Raw genomic sequence first — 22,591 nt, 5'->3', positions numbered from 1 at the left:
GAAAGAAAACTGGCGTTCTACGGATCGGAGCGTGGAATGTCAGATCCCTTAATCGGGCAGGTAGGTTAGAAAATTTAAAAAGGGAAATGGATAGGTTGACGTTAGATATAGTGGGAATTAGTGAAGTTCGGTGGCAGGAGGAACAAGACTTCTGGTCAGGTGACTACAGGGTTATAAACACAAAATCAAATAGGGGTAATGCAGGAGTAGGTTTAATAATGAATAGGAAAATAGGTATGCGGGTAAGCTACTACAAACAGCATAGTGAACGCATTATTGTGGCCATGATAGATACGAAGCCCACACCTACTACAGTAGTACAAGTTTATATGCCAACTGGCTCTGCAGATGACGAAGAAATTGAAGAAATGTATGATGAAATAAAAGAAATTATTCAGATTGTGAAGGGAGATGAAAATTTAATAGTCATGGGTGACTGGAATTCGAGTGTAGGAAAAGGGAGAGAAGGAAACATAGTAGGTGAATATGGATTGGGGCTAAGAAATGAAAGAGGAAGCCGCCTGGTAGAGTTTTGCACAGAGCACAACATAATCATAGCTAACACTTGGTTTAAGAATCATGAAAGAAGGTTGTATACATGGAAGAACCCTGGAGATACTAAAAGGTATCAGATAGATTATATAATGGTAAGACAGAGATTTAGGAACCAGGTTTTAAATTGTAAGACATTTCCAGGGGCAGATGCGGACTCTGACCACAATCTATTGGTTATGACCTGTAAATTAAAACGAAGAAACTGCAAAAAGGTGGGAATTTAAGGAGATGGGACCTGGATAAACTGAAAGAACCAGAGGTTGTACAGAGATTCAGGGAGAGCATAAGGGAACAATTGACAGGAATGGGGGAAAGAAATACAGTAGAAGAAGAATGGGTAGCTTTGAGGGATGAAGTAGCGAAGGTAGCAGAGGATCAAGTAGGTAAAAAGATGAGGGCTAGTAGAAATCCTTGGGTAACAGAAGAAATATTGAATTTAATTGGTGAAAGGAGAAAATATAAAAATGCAGTAAATGAAGCAGGCAAAAAGGAATACAAATGTCTCAAAAATGAGATCGACAGGAAGTGCAAAATGGCTAAGCAGGGATGGCTAGAGGACAAATGTAAGGATGTAGAGGCTTATCTCACTCGGTGTAAGATTGATACTGTCTACAGGAAAATTAAAGAGACCTTTGGAGAAAGGAGAACCACTTGCATGAATATCAAGAGCTCAGATGGAAACCCAGTTCTAAGCAAAGAAGGGAAAGCAGAAAGGTGGAAGGAGTATATAGATGGTCTATACAAGAGCGATGTACTTGAGGACAATATTATGGAAATGGAAGAGGATGTAGATGAAGATGAAATGGGAGATATGATACTGCGTGAAGAGTTTGACAGAGCACTGAAAGACCTGAGTCGAAACAATGCCCCCGGAGTAGACAACATTCCATTGGAACTACTGACGGCCTTTGGAGAGGCAGTCCTGACAAAACTCTACCATCTGGTGAGCAAGATGTATGAAACAGGCGAAATACCCTCAGACTTCAAGAAGAATATAATAATTCCAATCCCAAAGAAAGCAGGTGTTGACAGATGTGAAAATTACCGAACTATCAGTTTAATAAGTCACAGCTGCAAAATACTAACACGAATTCTTTACAGACGAATGGAAAAACTAGTAGAAGCCAACCTCGGGGAAGATCAGTTTGGATTCCGTAGAAACACTGGGAACACGTGAGGCAATACTGACCTTACGACTTATCTTAGAAGAAAGATTAAGGAAAGGCAAACCTATGTTTCTAGCATTTGTAGACTTAGAGAAAGCTTTTGACAATGTTGACTGGAATACTCTCTTTCATATTGTGAAGGTGGCAGGGGTAAAATACAGGGAGCGAAAGGCTATTTACAATTTGTACAGGAACCAGTGGCAGTTATAAGAGTCGAGGGACATGAAAGGGAAGCAGTGGTTGGGAAGGGAGTAAGACAGGGTGTAGCCTCTCCCCGATGTTGTTCAATCTGTATATTGAGCAAGCAGTAAAGGAAACAAAAGAAAAATTCAGAGTAGGTATTAAAATTCATGGAGAAGAAATAAAAACTTTGAGGTTCGCCGATGACATTGTAATTCTGTCAGAGACAGCAAAGGACTTGGAAGAGCAGTTGAATGGAATGGACAGTGTCTTGAAAGGAGGATATAAGATGAACATCAACAAAAGCAAAACAAGTATAATGGAATGTAGTCGAATTAAGTCGGGTGATGCTGAGGGAATTAGATTAGGAAATGAGGCACTTAAAGTAGTAAAGGAGTTTTGCTATTTGGGGAGCAAAATAACTGATGATGGTCGAAGTAGAGAGGATATAAAATGTAGGCTGGCAATGGCAAGGAAAGCGTTTCTGAAGAAGAGAAATTTGTTAACATCCCGTATTGATTTAAGTGTCAGGAAGTCATTTCTGAAAGTATTCGTATGGAGTGTAGCCATGTATGGAAGTGAAACATGGACGATAAATAGTTTGGACAAGAAGAGAATAGAAGCTTTCGAAATGTGGTGCTACAGAAGAATGCTGAAGATTAGATGGGTAGATCACATAACTAATGAGGAAGTATTGAATAGGATTGGGGAGAAGAGAAGTTTGTGGCACAACTTGACCAGAAGAAGGGATCGGTTGGTAGGACATGTTCTGAGGCATCAGGGGATCACCAATTTAGTATTGGAGGGTAGCATGGAGGGTAAAAATCGTAAAGGGAGACCAAGAGATGAATACATTAAGCAGATTCAGAAGGATGTAGGTTGCAGTAGGTACTGGGAGATGAAAAAGCTTGCACAGGATAGAGTAGCATGGAGAGCTGCATCAAACCAGTCTCAGGACTGAAGACCACAACAACAACAACTGTCCTTTTAATGTACACCTTGACTTTGACTTTTTTCTGTGGAATATGAGGTTGTGGCAGCATCAAGTTAAGATGTTTATTTAAATCAGTTTCAGTTTCATTGTCCTGTAGTGTTATTCACGTAGTGAAACGAATAATACATCTAGGAAATAATGGCCCACCCTTCAACCCCAGGCAAGACTCTATGAGAATGTACTGTATTACACAAAACTGAATTGACACCTGTCAAGTTATTCTGTAAAATATCAGGCCACGTGACATTTTTAAAAAAATCAGTATACTGGTTTTTATTCGCTTTTGTGTAGAGCTAGGATTGTTGTATGAGTTTTGCTGATAATAGAGACATTATTTCTTGAAACCTGTTTCGTAATATGAATAGCATTAACAAAAATTGTATTAAATGCTGACTGAAACACTTTACAAATGTTGCACAGCCCTGTAGATTCCCCTTCGTAATGGAACTTCTCCTGCCTGCAAGAGAGAGCATCCATTTAATATCATGATTGCAATTTAATGTTCACTTTAATTATTTTTCCATTTTTGTGTCTTTTGATATTGGTTTGGTAGCAGTAATAGCAAGTGGATGCAAATCAGAAGGATGGCTGCACTTTGTTGATAATAACGTTCAACATAGTGATGAAGTGATTTTAAAAAAATGCCATTTCCCACATTATTTTGAAAGCAGTCATTATTAAACCCATATATGTTCAAGCCTGTCCAGAAGAAATGTGTGGAGAACAAATGGCTAAACTGAAGAGATTGGGAGATTTAAGATTCTTAAGAGCAAGGAGAAATTCTTTTATTACATTACAATGTGTTCTGTGAAATGTGAATGGGTGAATAATTCTAATGCAAGCATTAAAATGTTTCAATTACCTCAACTTAATTATATGTATCTATAAAATTTATAGTGTCCTTTGTATTAATTTATTTCTATTTTCTTTTTTAACAGGTCATCAACTGCTAGTGGACAAATTTTGCCGACATTTTCAATTTGCAAGTGCGTGCTATAGAAGTTACAATGCACTGCCTGCCTGTAGTTGATGTTAGTAGACCTGACACAGTGCAACTGTCAGGAAACACAACAATGAAAGCAATGAAAGCCATCTACAACTGGACAGTATCTGGATTTGATATTTGTCCAGAGGACACTGAAAATATTAGATCTCCTGTATTCGCTCATCCAAATTTGAGTAAATGGTGCCTGGAACTCGAAAAGGATGAAGGCAGCCCGATGCTGTGCTTCCGTCTTGTTGCTAGCAATGATTCTCTGCCTGTGAGTGCAACCCTAAAAGCTTTTGTGTTGGATCGGAATGGTGTAAGACACTATGTGTTTCCTCCTGATGTCCACCATCTTAAAATACAGGAGAAATCTTCTCTGCAGTCTGTAATTGACAAAATTGACACAAAAGAGCTGGGGGAGGACTGGAATTTTGAATGTGAAGTGTCCACTGTAGAAGTGGTAGCTGAGGACACCAGTGATGCATCAGAAGAAGAGTTGCAGTCGGCCATGGCCAAGGATCTTGGGCGCTTGCTGGACTCCAAAGACCTTGCAGACATCAAGCTGAGTGCTGGAGGTGTCCACCTGGAGGCACACAGGGCGATACTGTGTGCGCGCAGCCCAGTTTTCCGAGCCATGCTGAGTCACGACACGAAGGAGGCTCGGGAAGGTCTTGTGGAGATACCAGATGTGGAACCGGAAGTGGTGTCAGAGTTGTTACACTATATGTACACTGACATAGTGCAGGTACCAAGTGACATGACAGAGGAGCTCTTGGTTGCCTCTGACAAATACGGGCTCCAAGATGCCAAGTTGAAGTACGAGCTGGAGCTAGTTAGGCAGCTTACGGTAGATACTGCTGCTACTATTGCTGTCTATGCTGTTGTTCACTCCTGCAGCTTTTTGCAGGATGTGTGTATGGCTTTCATTACACAGAATCTTCAGCAGGTGGTGGGGACCAAAGGCTGGGCAAACATCATTGACAAACACCCTAAGGCTGTGAAGATGATCAGTGAATTGGTCACCAAAGGATCAGAAAGGTAAAACTGACTTAACACACAACATTCAGTGAGATTTAAAATGTTAGTTAGAGGCCTAAATTCTATTTGTGGTTGGCGCCTGCTTGAGGGTTAATGGAGATTACAGGATGTGCTGGAAATGGCCACTGTTCGTGGCGATGCAGCACTATTTTGTGACTAGTTTTGAATTGCAGACTCTGCTGTAGGTTTTGTGGAAACACTTCCTCTCATACTCAAACTGTTGCATACAAGTTTTCCCGAAACAGTGCTTCATGTCACACTTGACAATGAACGCATGCTGTTTCACTGTGAGCACCATTCCATGTTGCATTTGACTTGTCACTAAACACATCTTTTCCTTTCACTCACTCAAACATAATGATTCTGCAAAGCACTCAGGACAGAGCATGCAGGAGAAGCGTGTGTGTAGAAATGTTTGAGCTTTTGCTGTAATGGGCAGTCCTCCAATTATTAACAAGGGTCTACTCTGTGGCAGTCTTTTTAATATTTTCTGGCCCACTATTATTCTGCGCACCCTGTTTTGTGTAACTGTTAATGTAACAATATTGTCATTTCAACCACAGAAGAAATATTGTATTGAATGCAATGACCATCTTAACCTACCAACGTTAAAGTGCAGTCAAACTGATTTTTTTTTTTATTTTTATTTTTATTTTTTTTTTTTTTTTTTTTTTTTGTGAGAATATGTCAAATGCACATAATTGAACATATTTTGCACTTTGCTAGATCTAGACATTTTTAAGAATAGTCTGTCATGCTAACCAAGATTTCGCATTCACTTTCGTTGGCTTCGCCAACTCACAACCAAGTCATCACCTTAGGTCTCGGGCCTGTCACTACAGCATACTAGAGTCCGCCTTCGAAATGCAATCATTAATAATATTTCAACACAGTCAGCACAAAAGTGCAGTGTATATAGCAATAAGCTTAATGCTTGTAATCGCTAAAGCAGAAGATAAAGAAAGAGCCTGGTCTCTTCCCCCCCCCCCCCCCACCCACCTTCTCTCTCTCTCTCTCTCTCTCTCTCTCTCTCTCTCTCTCTCTCTCTCTCTCTCGTGTGTGTGTGTGTGTGTGTGTGTTTTAACAGACACATCAAAATACGAATACAATATACAATGAAATAATATACCAGCTACAAAATGCCATCAGCTCATATATTAACAGGTGATGTAGCTTGTCCACATCCTATCATCCTATTTGCTTCCTGTAACGAGACAGAAATGAATTGCCAGCATATGCTCAATAATGTGAGCAAAACCCAGAACATGGATGACCCATATTAAAGTTTATGCAAATTTTCTGTATATTATTAATTAACACTATCACTTATTATAGCATGTAGGACAACTTGCTGGTCATGTTTTACATTTCCGTTGAAGCCCATTTTTGTTGAAATGTATCTCTAACATGAGGTAATTTTTTTTTTTTTTCAGTGCCTGAAAAACAGAATAATTCGCTAGTAGTTAAATCGGTAAACATATAGTAAAATCCCATTTTACACTTTTCAGCAAACTGACCCAAAACAGTGTCAGATGCAGAAAGTGTAAAATACAGAGAAGGATAGGAAACACAGCAAGCGAAAATGAATAAACTGGAGTCATTCTCTTTACATTGTTCAGAATATGAAATTATAACACTTTAAATTTTGCCTATTTAAAAAAAAAAAACCCTGAAATAATTGTTTTTGTTTCTTTGTAACAGCAGATGCCTACATTTGTCTCTCCACATTATACAAAGCATCAATTTCAAAGGCAGTGGCAGAGTGCTGACACACACAAATGTGCAGACGGTTTCCCCTCTTCATTCTAATCGTGTCCGATGGTGTAAATAAAACACTGAAGCAAAAGTCTTTTGTAAAAACACATTAGAAAGATATTTATATTTTAATGTGAGACTTATTACTGATATTGGTTAAAAGGTTATGCTAAATAAACGGGCTGTATATGCCCCTGAGAAATACAGGAAAAGCCTGGGAAATTTTCATTCTTTTAGTTTTCAGTAAAATTTTTGTAATTTTGCCTCATGAGAATTGATACTCAAACAAATGATTTCATTCTAGCACACTACTCCAGAACAATACTGCAGCAATAAAACATAAAGGAGAGAATAACACAAATATAAAACTTTAGTCTCAAAGAAAATGCGACATTTTCAACATAGAAACACAGTGCACATGTAAGTGTCTGCTGACAGTAAAATGTGTCGAAGCCTATGCAGTACTTTGTAACAACAAAAAGCTTTCGATGTGTCTTTCTCATGGACCTTGTTTTGATGAACGTGACGTCGCAGTTGTTTACATTTCTAACGGGTCGCAAGAAAATATTGCAAGTAGTAGTTTGATAAGCATTACTATTAAAGCACATTTTCTGTTATGCGAGATAAAGCATTTTAAGTTGAGAATGTGCGATGAATTTCTTAAGTCATAGAGGCTTGACTCTCATTAAAAACTTTAAGAATTTGAGGACCAGCCACTTAGAAAAATTTCGAGCCCAGAGAACCAGCCATTTATGCCCTTATTTAAAATTTTGCTGGCACATTTGTGCTTGACGTATCTTACAGGTAACCCATGCTAAAAAAGAGAGTTTCACAGTTTGCTTTTCATATTTATAGATTACAAACTATGCAATAACAATGGTAAAAAGTATAATTACCCTTCAAAAAACCATGTTAAGTGACTTCTTGAGCAATTTCCCCCATAACTGGCTTTTCTATGGAAAAGTCAAAGTGCTTGACAGAATATGTATTCAGCCAGGTAACCCTTTAAATGTTCGATGCACAGTAGTATAAATTGTAATTGTGCCTGTCAGCTGTGCTCCTAGGCTCCTGCACAACACCACTCGTGGGAAAAAAAAACAGCAGCAAAATATTGTTGCTGCATTAAAGAGCTTTCCAATATGCAATGTCCTTTTGCTGTGTTTCATTTCCTAAAATTCTGGGAAGCTCTACGCTGGTGTGTAAAACCTTCACTGTTCAAAAGATTCACAAATTTTACAGCTACAATGGAAAGTATGTTGTCACTTGACCTAGAAAAATGTACTTTCACCTGAAAAAAGTGGATTTTCAACCAGAAAATCTGGGAAAAATTCAGGAATTTTTTTTTCCTGTCCACTTATACACTTTGATAAAACAGTATTGGTTAAAATACTGAAGTTGGCTGTTTTTGTGAATGGAGAACAGCCAGCATGAAATCTGCAAATTGTCACTCATAAGGAGGTCACTCGGCTCAGGTATTTCCTGGGTGAGAAAAAGGGTAGAAATTGTCATCCTGTTTAAGAGCTTCTTGAGGATAAATATTTACATCTGACAATGGTTCGTACCAACCTAAGACGGCATGCCCCCCCCTCGCCCGCCCAAATAGGCTCACCACTCTATGGTGAGTATGTGCTTGGCTATTATGGGACCCCAACCTTTGCAGTGCTACTTCACTTTTCATGCTGCATGTCTATCTTCCTGCTATTCCTTTAGCCTCCCTGCGGAACCGAGTGGTATGCCCGCTTCGGGAAATTGAAGTTCTTGGTAAAACGGTGTATGGAATCGCCCTGTCAGCCTGTTGCTTTCTTTGTCCTTCATTTTCTTACCCTTCCTCTGCTTCGGTCCTGGAGGTCTTTTTCATTTTCTTCTTCTGCCTCCCTCTGCATTCCTGAAGGTCGACCTATGCATTTGATGCATAAAAGGTGACTAGTTAGCATGCAACATCTAGCCCCACGTCTGCATGTAGGGCTCCACCTGGTCAAGACCAGGCCAAGGGAATGGTGACTGCCTGAGCTGGTACCTTCCTCTTTGCCGATTGGTCCCTCTATCTGGTGTCCAGGAGGTGTGACCTGATGTGTGCACAGCCACCTAATGCGGGTGGGGTCCCCAGTAGGAAGGAGCACACCATTGGAGATGCTGGCAGTGTTAGGGATATCTCTGCAATGAGTTCCTTATCTCAAACATGTAAATCGGTTGAGGTGAAAGAATCGACGCCTGTCCCAGCTGCACCCGAATACCTCATGGTGTCATGCATGGCACATGGTCACAATTTCAAGACAGTTTATCAGTTTGTTATTCAGAAGGGTGTAGATGCCATTGCTGGTCCAGTGAAGTGCAGCTCTCAGTTGTGTAATGGGACCTTGTTTTTGGAGACAGTGCTTTTCAAGCACAGAAACTGTTTAATGTAACACTTCTCAACAGCTAAACTGTTGAAGTAGAGGCTCTGAATTCCTCCCATGTAGTCATATACACTCAGCTGCTTGGTGGCCTCGCAGAGATTCAAATAATAGCCTGCCTCATTGATCAGGGTGTGACTGCAGTTCGCCGCGTCATGAAAAGGGTTGGTAAAGTATTAGTGCCAGCCTGCACTGTGTTCCTCACATTTGACAATGTGGTACTTCCACCAAAAATTAAGGCAGGCTATGAAGTGATTACTGTTACACCATATATTCTGCATCACACACATTGGTATAAATATTGCTATGGCCACACATGTGAATCTAGTGAAAATGCAGCCAAATGTGTAACCTATGGCAGAGATGCTCATGAGGTGTGAGTGTGCACCTCCTTCCCCTCACTGTTATCAACTACAAGGGTGATCATTCTGTTCCCTCCCTTCACTGTCCAATTTACCTCAGTGAGAAACTCATTCATGAGATCTGGGTGAAGGACAAAGTTCCTACTCTTATTGCTCGAAAAATTTTGGCTAGTCGCAAACTTCATACACCACCCTCTGGCAGTTAATAGTACAGTTCCCACTACAGCCTGAACTATGAAGGGCATGGCTATGAAGACTTGAGACTTCCAATTAAGTGCCAAGGTTATGAAATTGTTCAACTCAAAGATTACACCCATGTCTTCACCTGCTATAGGTGCACACCATACCAACAAACCTTCACTTGCACGAGCGAAATTGCATGTCTCGCAAACAGAAGCGCACAAATCCAAAAATGAGTACTTTTTGTGCAGATCTAGCCAGCCAACATGTGTCTGTACCTGATAAATGTCAAGGTTCTAAGCAGTCAGTCGACTGACATCTCTGCCCAAACTCTTTGCCTTTAATATATCTGCTTGTGTCTGTATATGTGCGGATGGATATGTGTGTGTGTGTGTGTGTGTGTGTGTGTGTGCGAGTGTATACCTGTCCCTTTTTCCCCCTAAGATAAGTCTTTCCCTTCCCGGGATTGGAATGACTCCTTACCCTCTCCCTTAAAACCCACATCCTTTTGTCTTTCCCTCTCCTTCCCTCATTTCTGATGAAGCAACGCCGGCCGCGGTGGTCTCGCGGTTCTAGGCACGCAGTCCGGAACCGCGCGACTGCTACGGTCGCAGGTTCGAATCCTGCATCGGGCATGGATGTGTGTGATGTCCTTAGGTTAGTTAGGTTTAAGTAGTTCTAAGTTCTAGGGGACTGATGACCACAGCTGTTGAGTCCCATAGTGCTCAGAGCCATTTGAACCATTTGATGAAGCAACTGTGGGTTGCGAAAGCTTGAATTTTGTGTGTGTGTGTTTGTGTTTGTTAGTGTCTCTATCAACATACCAATGCTTTCGTTTGGTAAGTTACATCATCTTTGTTTTTAAACTATAAGAATCTTATGAAATCATCCATTTGTAAGTTAGATATTTTACCATGCTCACGTAAGTATATCTTTCCTCAGATGGAACAGATGTATACAAATTATTTACGTCTAATGAGGCCAGATCTTGCACCCTTGTTTAATTTGTCCTCTTTTAACAGTTGTGCCACTCCCTGCTATTTTAACAAAAATGTTTCATTATAACTCTGTCATTTTATGAAGCACCTCACTTAACCATTTAATTAATTTTGCTCCAGTCCCCATTCTCCCATTGACAAGAAGCCTCACCAGTTCCCCAACTTTATGGGTCTTCATCAAACTGTCCCATATCTGTGTGTGTGTGTGTGTGTGTGTGTGTGTGTGTGTGTGTGTGTGTGTGTGTTTTCATGAATTGTGGTACAGATCAATAACAGTTAAGTCGTGTATTATTGGAAAGTTCTACATCTACATGGATACTCTGCAAATCACATTCAAGTGCCTGGCAGAGGGTTCATCGAACCACCTTCACAATTTTCTATTATTCCAATCTCGTATAGTGCGAGGAAAGAATGAACACCTATATCTTTCCGTACCAGCTCTGATTTCCCTTATTTTGTCGTGGTGATCGCTCCTCCCTACGTAGGTCAGTGTCAACAAAATATTTCCGCATTCAGAGGAGGAAGTTGGTGATTGGAATTTTGCTTGGTCTCATGTTCAGTTTTGCAGTCTGCCTCAGTTTGAGAATTCCTACATTGTATGTGCTTCAACTGCTGGGTCACTTAATGATGTCACTGCTTTATCTTTCTCCATAGGTGCACCTCACCAGCTGCTACACCTGGTTCACAATCAGATCCCACCATTGTGAATTCAACAGCTGCAGAGCCCATGTCAGGATACCTCACTCCCACAACAAATGGTGGGTGTCTGGACACTGTGTGTGACTCGGGCTACACACGCTGCATAAGAAAGAAAGTGATCTATGTCTGGACTGTGTCTGGTCTAACGAATTGGCCTGAGGGCAGAGATTATGTCGCATCGCCACACTTCTTCCATCCTGAGACACTTGAGTGGGAGGTAAAACTCTACAAATGTGGAACAGAGTATGATGTGCGCTTCCAGCTGTTGGAGAATAAGGCTGGTGGGAGTGTAGCAGTGGATTTGAGTGTTTCTGTAATTCCTCCAGTAGGAGAGAAATGCAGAATCCATACATCAACAGGCTGCATGTTTGAAGAAGGATCTGAGTCAGAAAAAATTGAATGTGGATACTTAGTAGATGACACATTGGCATTGGAGTGTGAAATCAGTATGGTGTGTGTTGTGCAGCAGTGTGTAGTAGCAGTTAAGCCAATGCTGCAGTCTGGTCTCATACAGGATCTGCATTCCCTACTAGAGTCAGGAAATTTTGCAGATTTTAAATTATGTGCTGGAACCATTGAGATGGGGGTGCACAGAGCGATACTGGTGGCCCGTAGCCCCTTTTTTGCCCGTATGCTGCAGCCGGGCTCTGAGTTGTTAAAGAGTGGCCAGTTGGAGGTGTCGAATATGAAGCCAACTGTGTTGGCTGAGGTTCTGCGGTATATGTACACCGGGAGAGTAACAAATTTATGTGACTCCACAGGGGAACTACTGGCGGCAGCTCACAGGTTTGAACTGTGTGACCTGAAGAGAAAATGCCTAACATATTTGTCTCGGCAGCTCGCTTTGGGTAATGCTGTCACTACAGCTGTGTGTGCCATGGACAGCAATTGTGACGCATTGCTAAACTTGTGTATTGGGTTCATCCGATCACATTTTAAGCAGGTGATGGGCACTGCTGAGTGGATTGAGGCCATTGATACACATCCGACAGCTCTCAAGAGAATTAGTCAACTGATAGCTGAACCTGGAAAGTAGACACTGGCATTATGAATGTTTTGAATACACTGTATGTCTGAGTGCATGTTTTTTCCCCTGGTTATACCGTATCTGCCAGAACTAGAGCATATGCCATATTGCTTAAATATTGTTCATCATCGGAATATTCCCCCCTCAGCCCCTGCCTTCTTCTTTTTTAATGATCTATAAGGAACAACTGAGTCACGAATCTCATATTCCAGAGAATGTGCCAGAAATGAGGAAACAGTCAAGTTCAGTGTTTCAGACGGGAAGGAGTACACAGCATTGTTGAATAAAGCCTTGAAAACTGTGAATTTGTGTAGTAATTTGGTATGTTGGACGGAATTAGTACCATGAAAAATGTTCCTGTTGCTGTCATCAAGATGAATATTTGTAAGACGAATTTGCTTGAAAATAATTTTACTGTTGATTTGACAAAAAAGATATTCTCAGATTGCCAGTTTTTAATTGAGTTGCATTTTAACACTACAAAGTTTATGAACTTTTAATCATAGTTTTTGTTTATTTCTTTAAAAAAGAAGAAAACTGCCTATTTTGTCAGTTGTAATATATGTTCATAATGCTTTTATATTCTGTTGTAACAACATCTATAATATTGTACCCATTAAATCTTGGCTCTGTGATGACAAAAGTTTAATGTCCGGTATTTACTTATTCTGTGTTCCTGCTGCCTTAAACAGAAGTCTGTCTTACTGCATTCATATTAATTTGTTCCATAGCATTAACAGTCAAGTATTATAAGATGACCAGTTCTTTATAATTTAATGAAGTATCACAACACCTTAGCCACAGGTCGTCTACCTGACTTCATTTTTCTAGTTGTAATGTTAATACAGATAAGTAAGCAAGAATATTTTGACAGTGTGCACACTCTGGCCATACAGAACCTAAGGAAGTCAGTGGTTTGAAGAGTTATTTCTTTGGGCTAACTGCTCATTAAGAGGCTACTGGCATGTACTCTGAGGTTCTTAGAACAATGTAGTTTTCTTCAGCTGCAAAACTAGATGCCGGAAATGCTACCTGAACTTCTATCTGAAGATTTTTTCTTTTTGGTAATCACACACGTCATGAGGGATGCTCAGGGACATGAATGGGTGCATCGCATGTGACTGTCCTTCGTATATATAACCCAATAACTCCAGAATGACATATTATTCTGCTCTTAGTTTTAAATAAAATTTCATTATGTGCATTTCATTCATTACAATGTCTTAACTAAAATCAACCATACTGCAAAGTTTACACAGTGAACTCTAAAATTTTGTGCAATGTTTTACTTAATTTGAAACAGCTCAGTAAGTATGATGGATAATGAAAAGACATTCAGTCCTTGATTGATTAAAGGTGTCAAACTGCAAGATCACATTTTTTCACTTAATAGTTTCCAAAACATTATTTCATATATGATGTAACACCCTCTCTCAGCAAAGGCACCAGTATTGGGTGTGCAATACAGCCACAACAAAAGCCACCTCAGCATGGCATTCAAAGAGCATGTGTGTAGCAGTAAAAGGATTAAAACTCCCCAAGAACTTCACACAAACTAAAACTTGAATGAGCTACAGTCCTCAAAAAATGATGCAAATGTTTGCTATGAGACGATTATATGAGGGGGAGTTGGAAAATAAGTTTCCCCTGTCGACTGTGGGCAGAGTTGTGCGATATGGGCGACTGCGATCAAGCAGATGGTGCTGTTGCAGTGCCTGCGCAAAGCGGAGGCTAGCCGCTCAGTCTTTTCCGGGAGCTATGGAGAGAAGGTGTGTTTCGGAGTTGTGGTCAAAGGCGGAAATGAGAGCTGTTATCCACTATGAATGGGCACGTGGAGTATCGGGCACAGAAATTCATAACCGCCCTGTTGAGGTGTACAGGTCAGGTGTGATGTTGAGGCAAATGGTGCGGAGATGGTGCCAGCAATTCGGTGATGGTCGTCAGCAAGTGCAGGAATGGAAACATCTGTCATCACCTGTCCAAAAGACGTTCAAAAGCACTCCGTATGCAGGTAAATTGCTACTCACCATTTTCTGGGATGCCCTTTATTACAGGTCTCACAACATTTTATGTATTTGTTTGAGTTTTTTTCAAAGAGGAACAAGTACTGCATTATCTGCTTGGGTTTCTAAATGTATTAAAAGTTTCTTTGTATAATTATGAACTGAGATAAAGGGTGGGTGCTGCGGCAGTTATGTTGTTGTATAACTTCTGGCACCTACGTTGTGTAATGGAACAAGGCTGGATAGAAAACTAGTGTAACTAACACCAATACTTTAACTGTGTAAGCTAAAAGAAAAGTCCCTCACTCTCAGGACATCAACAGACATGCCATTTGTATTTGAGCTAGTCAAGTATGCCTTTGTTCTGACAGTAAACTAGTCGGTGTCAGATCTTCAAATGATTTCATCCACTTAGAGAGTAGTGCCTTCTGGCAGGGGCAGTATTGCTTGCTCCTGAATATCATATGGAACCAAAATGCACTAAACACTAATTTATTTTATAAACAGCCTCAGAGTTATTCACTTAGAAAAACAAAGGTGTGAGAAACAGTGTAGTATACAACTACTTACTTCAGACATATCTTGGGCATTGCTAAATAGTATACAATTTACTTTTCAAACAGTAAAAAGAAACACTAACTATTAACTAGTTCTGTATAACATTGAAGGAATATTTTATTTGGGGGCAGAAGAAATCTTTCTTTCTGGTCCCTTCCACTCCTTAAACTGTTGGAAGTTACTTATTGACTGTTATCTTAGCCAGAGGTGAAGGTATTGATAATTTACAGAAAAAAACACTAGAACCAAACCCGAGGTTATTAGCTTCATAATGGGGCTTTTACCCACTGAGCCACACATTTATGTGTGATAAAACACAATTTATTTCAGACTACAAACACAATTGTGTTCTTAGAAAAATGATTCTCTATGCGACATGTGAAGTATGGCACAAAACACACACACACACACACACACACACACACACACACACACACACACACAGTATGAAAAGTCCATTCTCTCTTTTAGTTAAATTTGTTGTAATGTGAAACCTGTCTTATGCCCAGATGTTCTTAAATTTATTTTATTGCAACTACAGCCTAGCATGCCAAACTGCACAAGCAGACAGTTGTAGCTCAAGAGACTGAAAAACTTCCAAGACTACATAATAAGCACACAGCCAATTTTCATCCCAAACAGTCCAACAACAATTTTCATCCCCAACAGGCCAACACAAGTATAATCAGTATTATTAACAAGATGTTAAGATGAAATGATACAAGAAATACCAAAGGTAACAACGAAATACCTTGCTTATATTGAATGAAACCCAGTACATCTGTAAAACCCCAGTTCTTCACTGAAAATATTACGGGGCCACAAAGATCTGATAACTTTTCGGGTGAAACTTAAATCAAATCTCAATAACACACATTTTTTTCACTCATCCAAGAATGAAGGCAGAAGTTAACAGAGAGTGTAACAGAGCAATGCATTTACCAATGTGGGAGGGGTTAAGACGGGGAAGGGAGGTACTAATGAAATGTAAGGAAGTGCTTTATAAGATTTACTTTACCCCCTGCTGACATGTGTTGGAAACCTGGACAGTGACAAGAAGAGAGGAGAGTAGAATCCAACAAGCCAGTGAAATGAAATTCCTCGGAACAAGGAGGGAGGGAGGGGGGGAGAGAGAGAGAGAGAGAGAGAGAGAGAGAGAGAGAGAGAGAATGAAGATGGTAAGAATGAAAAAGGAATAGAAGAGCTCCTCTCTTCTTGTCACTGTCCAGGTTTCCAACACATGTCAGCAGGGGGTAAAGTACATCTTATAAAGCACTTCCTTACATTTCATTAGTACCTCCCTTCCCCGTCTTAACCCCTCCCACATTGGTAACAGGTTAAATGGTTTGGACATTTAAAGAGAACAGAGGATGGAAGAATACCAATGGTGGAAAGACAGAGGGAAGTGGAGAAGTACCATAAATGTCCCAACCTGACTTGAATCTGGATAAAGGGGAATTGAAGATGACGATGAAAAAGACATATCACTGTTCTGAATCAACAGGCACCAAGGCTAAGTGATGAGTCTAAGATTCACGGGGGTGGGGGTATCCAATCAGAAATGAGGCTGTCAATGCAATAGTGGCCTAAGCCACATTTTTGGCAAAAATGAGATATTCCCACAGAACATCACTTTACGCCTTACCATTATGTCCTACAATTGCCGGACAGGTATTCAGACACCTTGGACAATGCGGCTGCGTCAGATGCTTATGCACCATGCAGTGCCACATACGCCACTACTGCGCCATGTATGCGTAGCGAGTAGGCCAGTGGGTCAGTGTACCATAGGTCATACAGCACATGATGGCCGGTGGAGGACACAGCTGCAGTATAGACTGCTGAACAGTCATTAGTGTTTGTGTGTACTACAGAACGACATGTGCAGTAGCCCTGGTAATGATGTTGAAGCCCCATTGCGAAGCAAGGATGGTGTTATGTTCCCTTGTTGGGCTCATATGATTTGATATGGACACCGGCGCAGATAAGGACCATTTCCATTTCAGACCTGTTTGGATCGGACAATACTACCAATGCCTCAGACGTGGAATGTGCACCTGGCCGATTCAGCCAGTGTGAAAATGGTACAGCAGTTGAGTTACGTGTCATGTCGGCAGAGCCCAATCTACCCGGTACATTGAAGGATGCTGAAACCTGGTAATTAAGGAAGGCAGGATTGTGTAATGATTGTGGACAGGGCCCAAATCAATTACTATTGGTTTGCGTTGCAACTTTACTCATTTATTTTAATAAATAATATTTTCAAGCCAATGAGGTCGCAATCAGTATTTTAAGGCAAGTAACCACAATCACGGCTGAAGGCCTTTAACGCCAAAATGGCAATTATAAGAAAATTTGTTAATATACTGTCAAAAGGCCGAATGGCATAGCAAAAGTTAATTAAAAAAAATTACCAAACAGGTGAGACAAATGATGGTAACTTAATAATACAATAATAAAATAAAACACAAGGACCAGTGATAGACGGTGCTCCAGGATTCGACCTCTGAGTAGGTCACACCAAAAACACTTTCACGAGCAGAGAGAAAGGCAGCCCAGAGTAGCATTCAGATCACGATATGGTAACTTAGACTAGTGGCAGTCTAATAAGAGACTAATGATACTCTTGGTGAGGCTAACTGACATCCAACAAAACAAATGCAAGATGTAAAATCACGCCAAAGCCGGAACCGGCGGTCTGGGCTCCGCCTGCAGGATACTGTGCTTAGAGCACCTGGAACAAGAAGGAATGACTACCACTAAGGTAGAAGAGCGCCACCCAACCTACAATCAAGTAGCTGTCAAACTTACACGTGAGGAAACGTACACTGCAGTTACATACACTAACCCCCAGGGCAGGTAACTGGGGTGTTATCGGCCACAAGACAGAAAAATACCGCTGGTTAAACTTAACAATGTAAGAAGCTGAAAATAGTAATTAGAAGCTCAGGAAGGCTAATCAGATCTGCCTTCTCCAGGTACTCCACTCGCTGCTTTTTGCCTCGGCGACACTACAAGCAGCAACGTGAACCCAAGTCACTGGAGAATCACGAGGTTTCACAATGGTTGAGGTTTCTCTACACAAATTGCAATCACTCAACTTAAACACGCAGGATCTGGTTTCGACAAGGTCGTGCACCCTCGTGACCACTGCCCCTCAATCAGGCAGTCCATACACGCTTCCAGCAGTCCTGGCGTGTTGTCGCTCTGCACCGGCCTCGCTGCTCCTGCAATCCCCAACCTAACTGCACCCTCACACCACGCGGAAGAAGAACGAGGTCACCGCAAAGATAGGGCAGCAGAACTACTTATCGATAAGTGCCACTGCTGCCTCTATTTGACAGGCAATGCTTATGAAACAGAGTGGCACCAGTGAACACAAGAAGAAGACAAACAACGCATCCATGCTTACTAAACGATTCAGTCTGGCAGAAACCTACACACGGCACCAATGCGAGCCACAGCATGGCTCAACCTCCCCCCCTCAATGAGAAACCTCGGGGAGGGGAGGAGGGGGGGGGGGTGTTAGGAGACCCAACTAAGCAGCCTAACCAAACTTAATTTGATTAAGATCAACCCGGTATTGCTTACTGATACAGTTGTCCTTAACCAGAAGATTAACTGGGCCTAAAATCCGCATAATCATACACAAACCCAGAAAATTAGGTGGAAATTTACCAAGGTTGCCAACACGCACGTCCATCCCAGGAAAAGTACATACATACACCTGAATTCCCGGCTTACCCCCGAAGGCTCACTGATACGATTATAACGATCAGCTTGTTTGTTGTGGGCCCTGAGAATATTGCAGCTGGCATGAATCCAGTTTTCCTTGACTACCGGAGGGGTGATCTCTGCAGGAATTAGGGATTGAATCCCCCATAAGTTTGAAAGGGAGGAATTAACAGGATAAACCAACACCAAGGAAACAGGAGTAGCCTTCAAAGCCTCATGACTGGCGGTATTGAAGGCAAAACTAAGCCAAGGGTGACTAGAATCCCACTTACTGGAAGACTTCTGATGAAAGATAATCAGTGCGGATTTAAGGTAACGATTGACCCTCTCCACAAAGGACACCTGTGGATAATATGGAGTGGTAGTTACATGCTTAACACTGCTGTGAAAACAGAAGGCCTGAATGGAGCCCAAAGAAAGGCCAGTGCATTATCACTAACGATTTGCTTAGGAGGTTCAAACACACTAAATATGTTAGTTAAATGCATAATGGTGGTGGCAGCAATCACATTACGACTCAGAAGAAGCCAGGTAAACCTCTAAAACCCATCGAAAATGACTAATACATACCGATGGGCTCTTTTGGTGTGAGGTAAGGCCCCCACACAATCAATTTAGAGTTTTTCCATGGGGCAAGACTCATGCTCAGAACTAAGGAACCCCTGCTGAAGAACGTTATTTGGTTTGGCCACACGACACTACTGACGTCGAGAAATCATTTCTCTAACGTCTCGGTTAAAGGGCAGCCAAGTCCTCAATCTTCTGCAAAGTCTTAGAGGTACCTAAATGCCTGCCAATCAACGAGTTGTGAGAATAATGGTAAACCGGGCATATTAGGGTGCTTGGAAGATAGATCTTAAGTTCCTTGGTACATCCCACCCTTTTACACAAAATGCCCTTGCTGATGATGTAATCATCCAAATGCTCACCCCCCCAAAAGCTGTTTCTTAACCGACCCCCAAGTGGGGTCCTGTTCCTGATGATCGGCAGTATCACTAAACCATGAGGAATATTGCGTAACATGACACAACTAAGATTGCATTCTGCAGCTTATGGGGCGCCCTCAATAGATGGTTGTCCAGTAGACATATGGCTAAGGACATCCACGAGTGCATTCTCAGTGCCTCTAATGTGCTTAACCTCGAACTGAAACACCGAAACGCCTACTGCACACCTGGCAGTATGGCCAGTTTTATGCGGCTTGGCGAGCACCGAGCTTAAGGCTTGATTGTCGGTCTGTAGCTGAAATACTCTGTTTGAACTGAAACCGGTACTTATCCAGTGCGAACAAGACGGCCAATGCCTCACATTCGTAAACAGAATATTTAAGCTCAGTGCTGGTTAACCGACGAGACACGTATGCCAATGGCTGCCTTTGACCTCCAAACTCCTGTAGGAGGACTGCTAAAATTCCCGCATTTTATGTGTCAGTTTGGACAGTAAATTTCTTATTGAAATCACTCACTCCAAGAGCAGGAGGATTGGCTATGGCCGCCTTAATATGCTCAAACGCGGCCTCTTGAGCAAGTCCCCACTCAAAATGCACCCCTTTCCAGCGCAGTTCATTTAGAGGAGCCGCCAACTGAGCAAAATTAGGAACAAAACGCCTAAAATAATTCACCATCCCTATGAACTTGGCAATCCCTCATTTATCAGTGGGCGGCAGAAGGACTCTCAAGGCCTTAGTCCGCTGCCGATCAATGTGAATATTCTCTTCTGATACTAGGTGACCTAAGAAGGATACCTGCTGCCTGGCTAATGTCACCTTATTGGGTTTAACAGTTTAACCGGCCCCTTGCAACCTAACAAAAACATGCTGGATCTGCTCCAAATGCTCTTGAAACGAACATCTATACATTACCAGATCATCCAGGGAATTGTAAACACAGACTAATTTCAAGTCTCTGAGAATATTAACCAGAAAACAGGTAAGGACGGCTGTGCCAGTAGCCAAACCAAAGGGGACCCTATTAAATTCAAACAGATTCTAATCAGTACAAAATGCTATAACATTCTTACATTCTTAGGCTAAGGGAATCTGATAATATGCTTGATTCAGGTCGAGCACAGTAAACCGATGAGTCGTGCAACCCAAGTAAACGAGTTATGGAGATCAGGTAAAGGAACCGATTCAGGGATGAACACCTTATTTAGGCGACAGTAGTCAAGAACAGGCCGAAAGTCCGCCCCTGATCCTTAAGAATGAGGAATATAGGGGAGGCATAAGCGGATGTAGAAGGCCTAATAACTCCCTGCTCACGCATTTTGGAGATCTTTTCCCTTAGTATCTTCATCTTAGGCAGTGAGAGATGATATGGGAACTGCCTGATGGGAATACGGTCAGACAGATGAATATGGTAGTCTAGAACATTAGTAACTTCCAGTCTCTAGAACATTAGTAACTTCCAGTCTATCACAGAGAAGCTCTGGGAACCTCTCCAAAAAAAACCCTTAGTTCAGATGCCTGCTGGCAAGACAGATAGGTGAGATAAAACTCACTAACCTTAGAATCAACAGCCAGCATTCCGGCATCTCGATGCACCTTACAGTTAGTACACTCACAGAAGCCAAATTTCTGCTTAGAAGTGAACTTAAAGATAAAAGTATACCCAAAATAATCCAAGACAAGACCAGTTTTACCGATGAAATCACATCCCAAAATCAATTCGACCGGCAGCTCCTTAACCATGGGCAAAGACAAGGGCCACGAGGAATCTCCAACCGAGATACTGCCTCAGACCCAACCCTGCAGAGAAAACACCTGCTCATTGGCAGCCCAAAATCTCTGCACCAAAGAAGGGACCGGCTTAAGCCTCGCAAGATGGCGAAATTCAAGAAACCATTCCAAGCTCAACAATGAAAAGGAGCTACCAGAATCCAAAAGGGCACATATAGGTTCACCACCTACTTGAGAACAAATATAAGGCAGTGGGTGTGATGACCGAGCAGCGACACGGGCACACCAGGGTTTAAAGCCTCAACCCCAAGGTCGCTGCCCAGCCGGGCGACATTTATTGATTCTGAGTGTCCGCTGCTGAGCACAAGTACAAACTAAATGGCCAATTTGACCGCACATAAAACAACACCATGATTCCCATTTAGCAGACTCAGCTGATGTTGGTAATCTGGAGTTCCCCTAAATAACACCCGGGGGCTGAACCTTAACTTCACAGTGTCCAACGTCCAAGAGCGGCAATGCAGATATCGCTACAGTGGTGGCACGGAGTTCTTCCCAAGTAGAGGGACAACCATGAAAAACAAAGTGTGACTTATCCATCACTCACATTCCCCTCAGGACAGTTGAAACTAATTACCGCTCTGGCAAATCAACTAACAAGGCCAAGCAGGCCATCTTAACTCTTTCCACGTATTGCTGTATTTCCTCTTTATCTTGCTGCATCTGCCAACATTTGAGTTGTTTGCGAACTGCCGTGGTCAATCTTTCGCTAATCACAAGTTCTTTCAACTGCTTCAAGGACAACCCTTCTGCCATTGCCCTGGAAAGCAGGGTCCTCAATTCACCTCTAGTTAAAGGATACAATAGAGACAACACTACTTGATGGGAAACACCAAATGCATCAGTGTGTTGCTCCAAGTGAACCAGCAACCATAACAACCTATCAATTTGCTCGAGTTGGTCTATAACTAATTCTGTGATATCTCGAAACATATGCAACAGGGGATTAGGTAACTTTGCAAACGCACGGTCTAACCCCTGGGGCTCGCTAATGCACCACCCGGAAGACAACAAATCCTGCTTCCCTGGTTGATTCCTTATCACGATCCTCTAATTTTAATGCCCTTCAGTCAGATATCCAGTTGGCTAAATCTACCAACTGCGCCCGCACCTAGTCTGACTGCCACTAGGTTGAGTCTCTTCTAAAAAGCCAATATTGTCCTTGAGACTCCTAACAGCTTTAAACAAAAACTCAATGGCTGCCTTTGTCTCCCCCCTGGCAT

At 41.7% G+C, this 22,591-nt stretch overlaps 1 protein-coding gene across 3 annotated transcripts in view; it reads left to right on the top strand.

Moving 5' to 3' along the window:
* LOC124717149 overlaps nucleotides 1-12,881 on the top strand; it is a 45,475-nt gene extending 32,594 nt beyond the window's left edge. For all 3 annotated transcript variants that reach the window (XM_047243906.1, XM_047243904.1, XM_047243907.1), the window contains 2 exons: nucleotides 3,834-4,921; nucleotides 11,264-12,881. In XM_047243906.1, the coding sequence (XP_047099862.1) occupies nucleotides 3,903-4,921; nucleotides 11,264-12,344 (2,100 nt within the window). In that variant the 5' untranslated portion in view covers nucleotides 3,834-3,902 and the 3' untranslated portion in view covers nucleotides 12,345-12,881. The remainder of the gene's footprint in view (nucleotides 1-3,833; nucleotides 4,922-11,263) is intronic.
* Nucleotides 12,882-22,591: the final 9,710 nt, after the last annotated feature.

Source organism: Schistocerca piceifrons, chromosome 9, assembly GCF_021461385.2.
Source record: "Schistocerca piceifrons isolate TAMUIC-IGC-003096 chromosome 9, iqSchPice1.1, whole genome shotgun sequence".
NCBI lineage: Eukaryota > Metazoa > Arthropoda > Insecta > Orthoptera > Acrididae > Schistocerca > Schistocerca piceifrons.
This window is presented reverse-complemented; position numbering and strand designations above follow the sequence as displayed.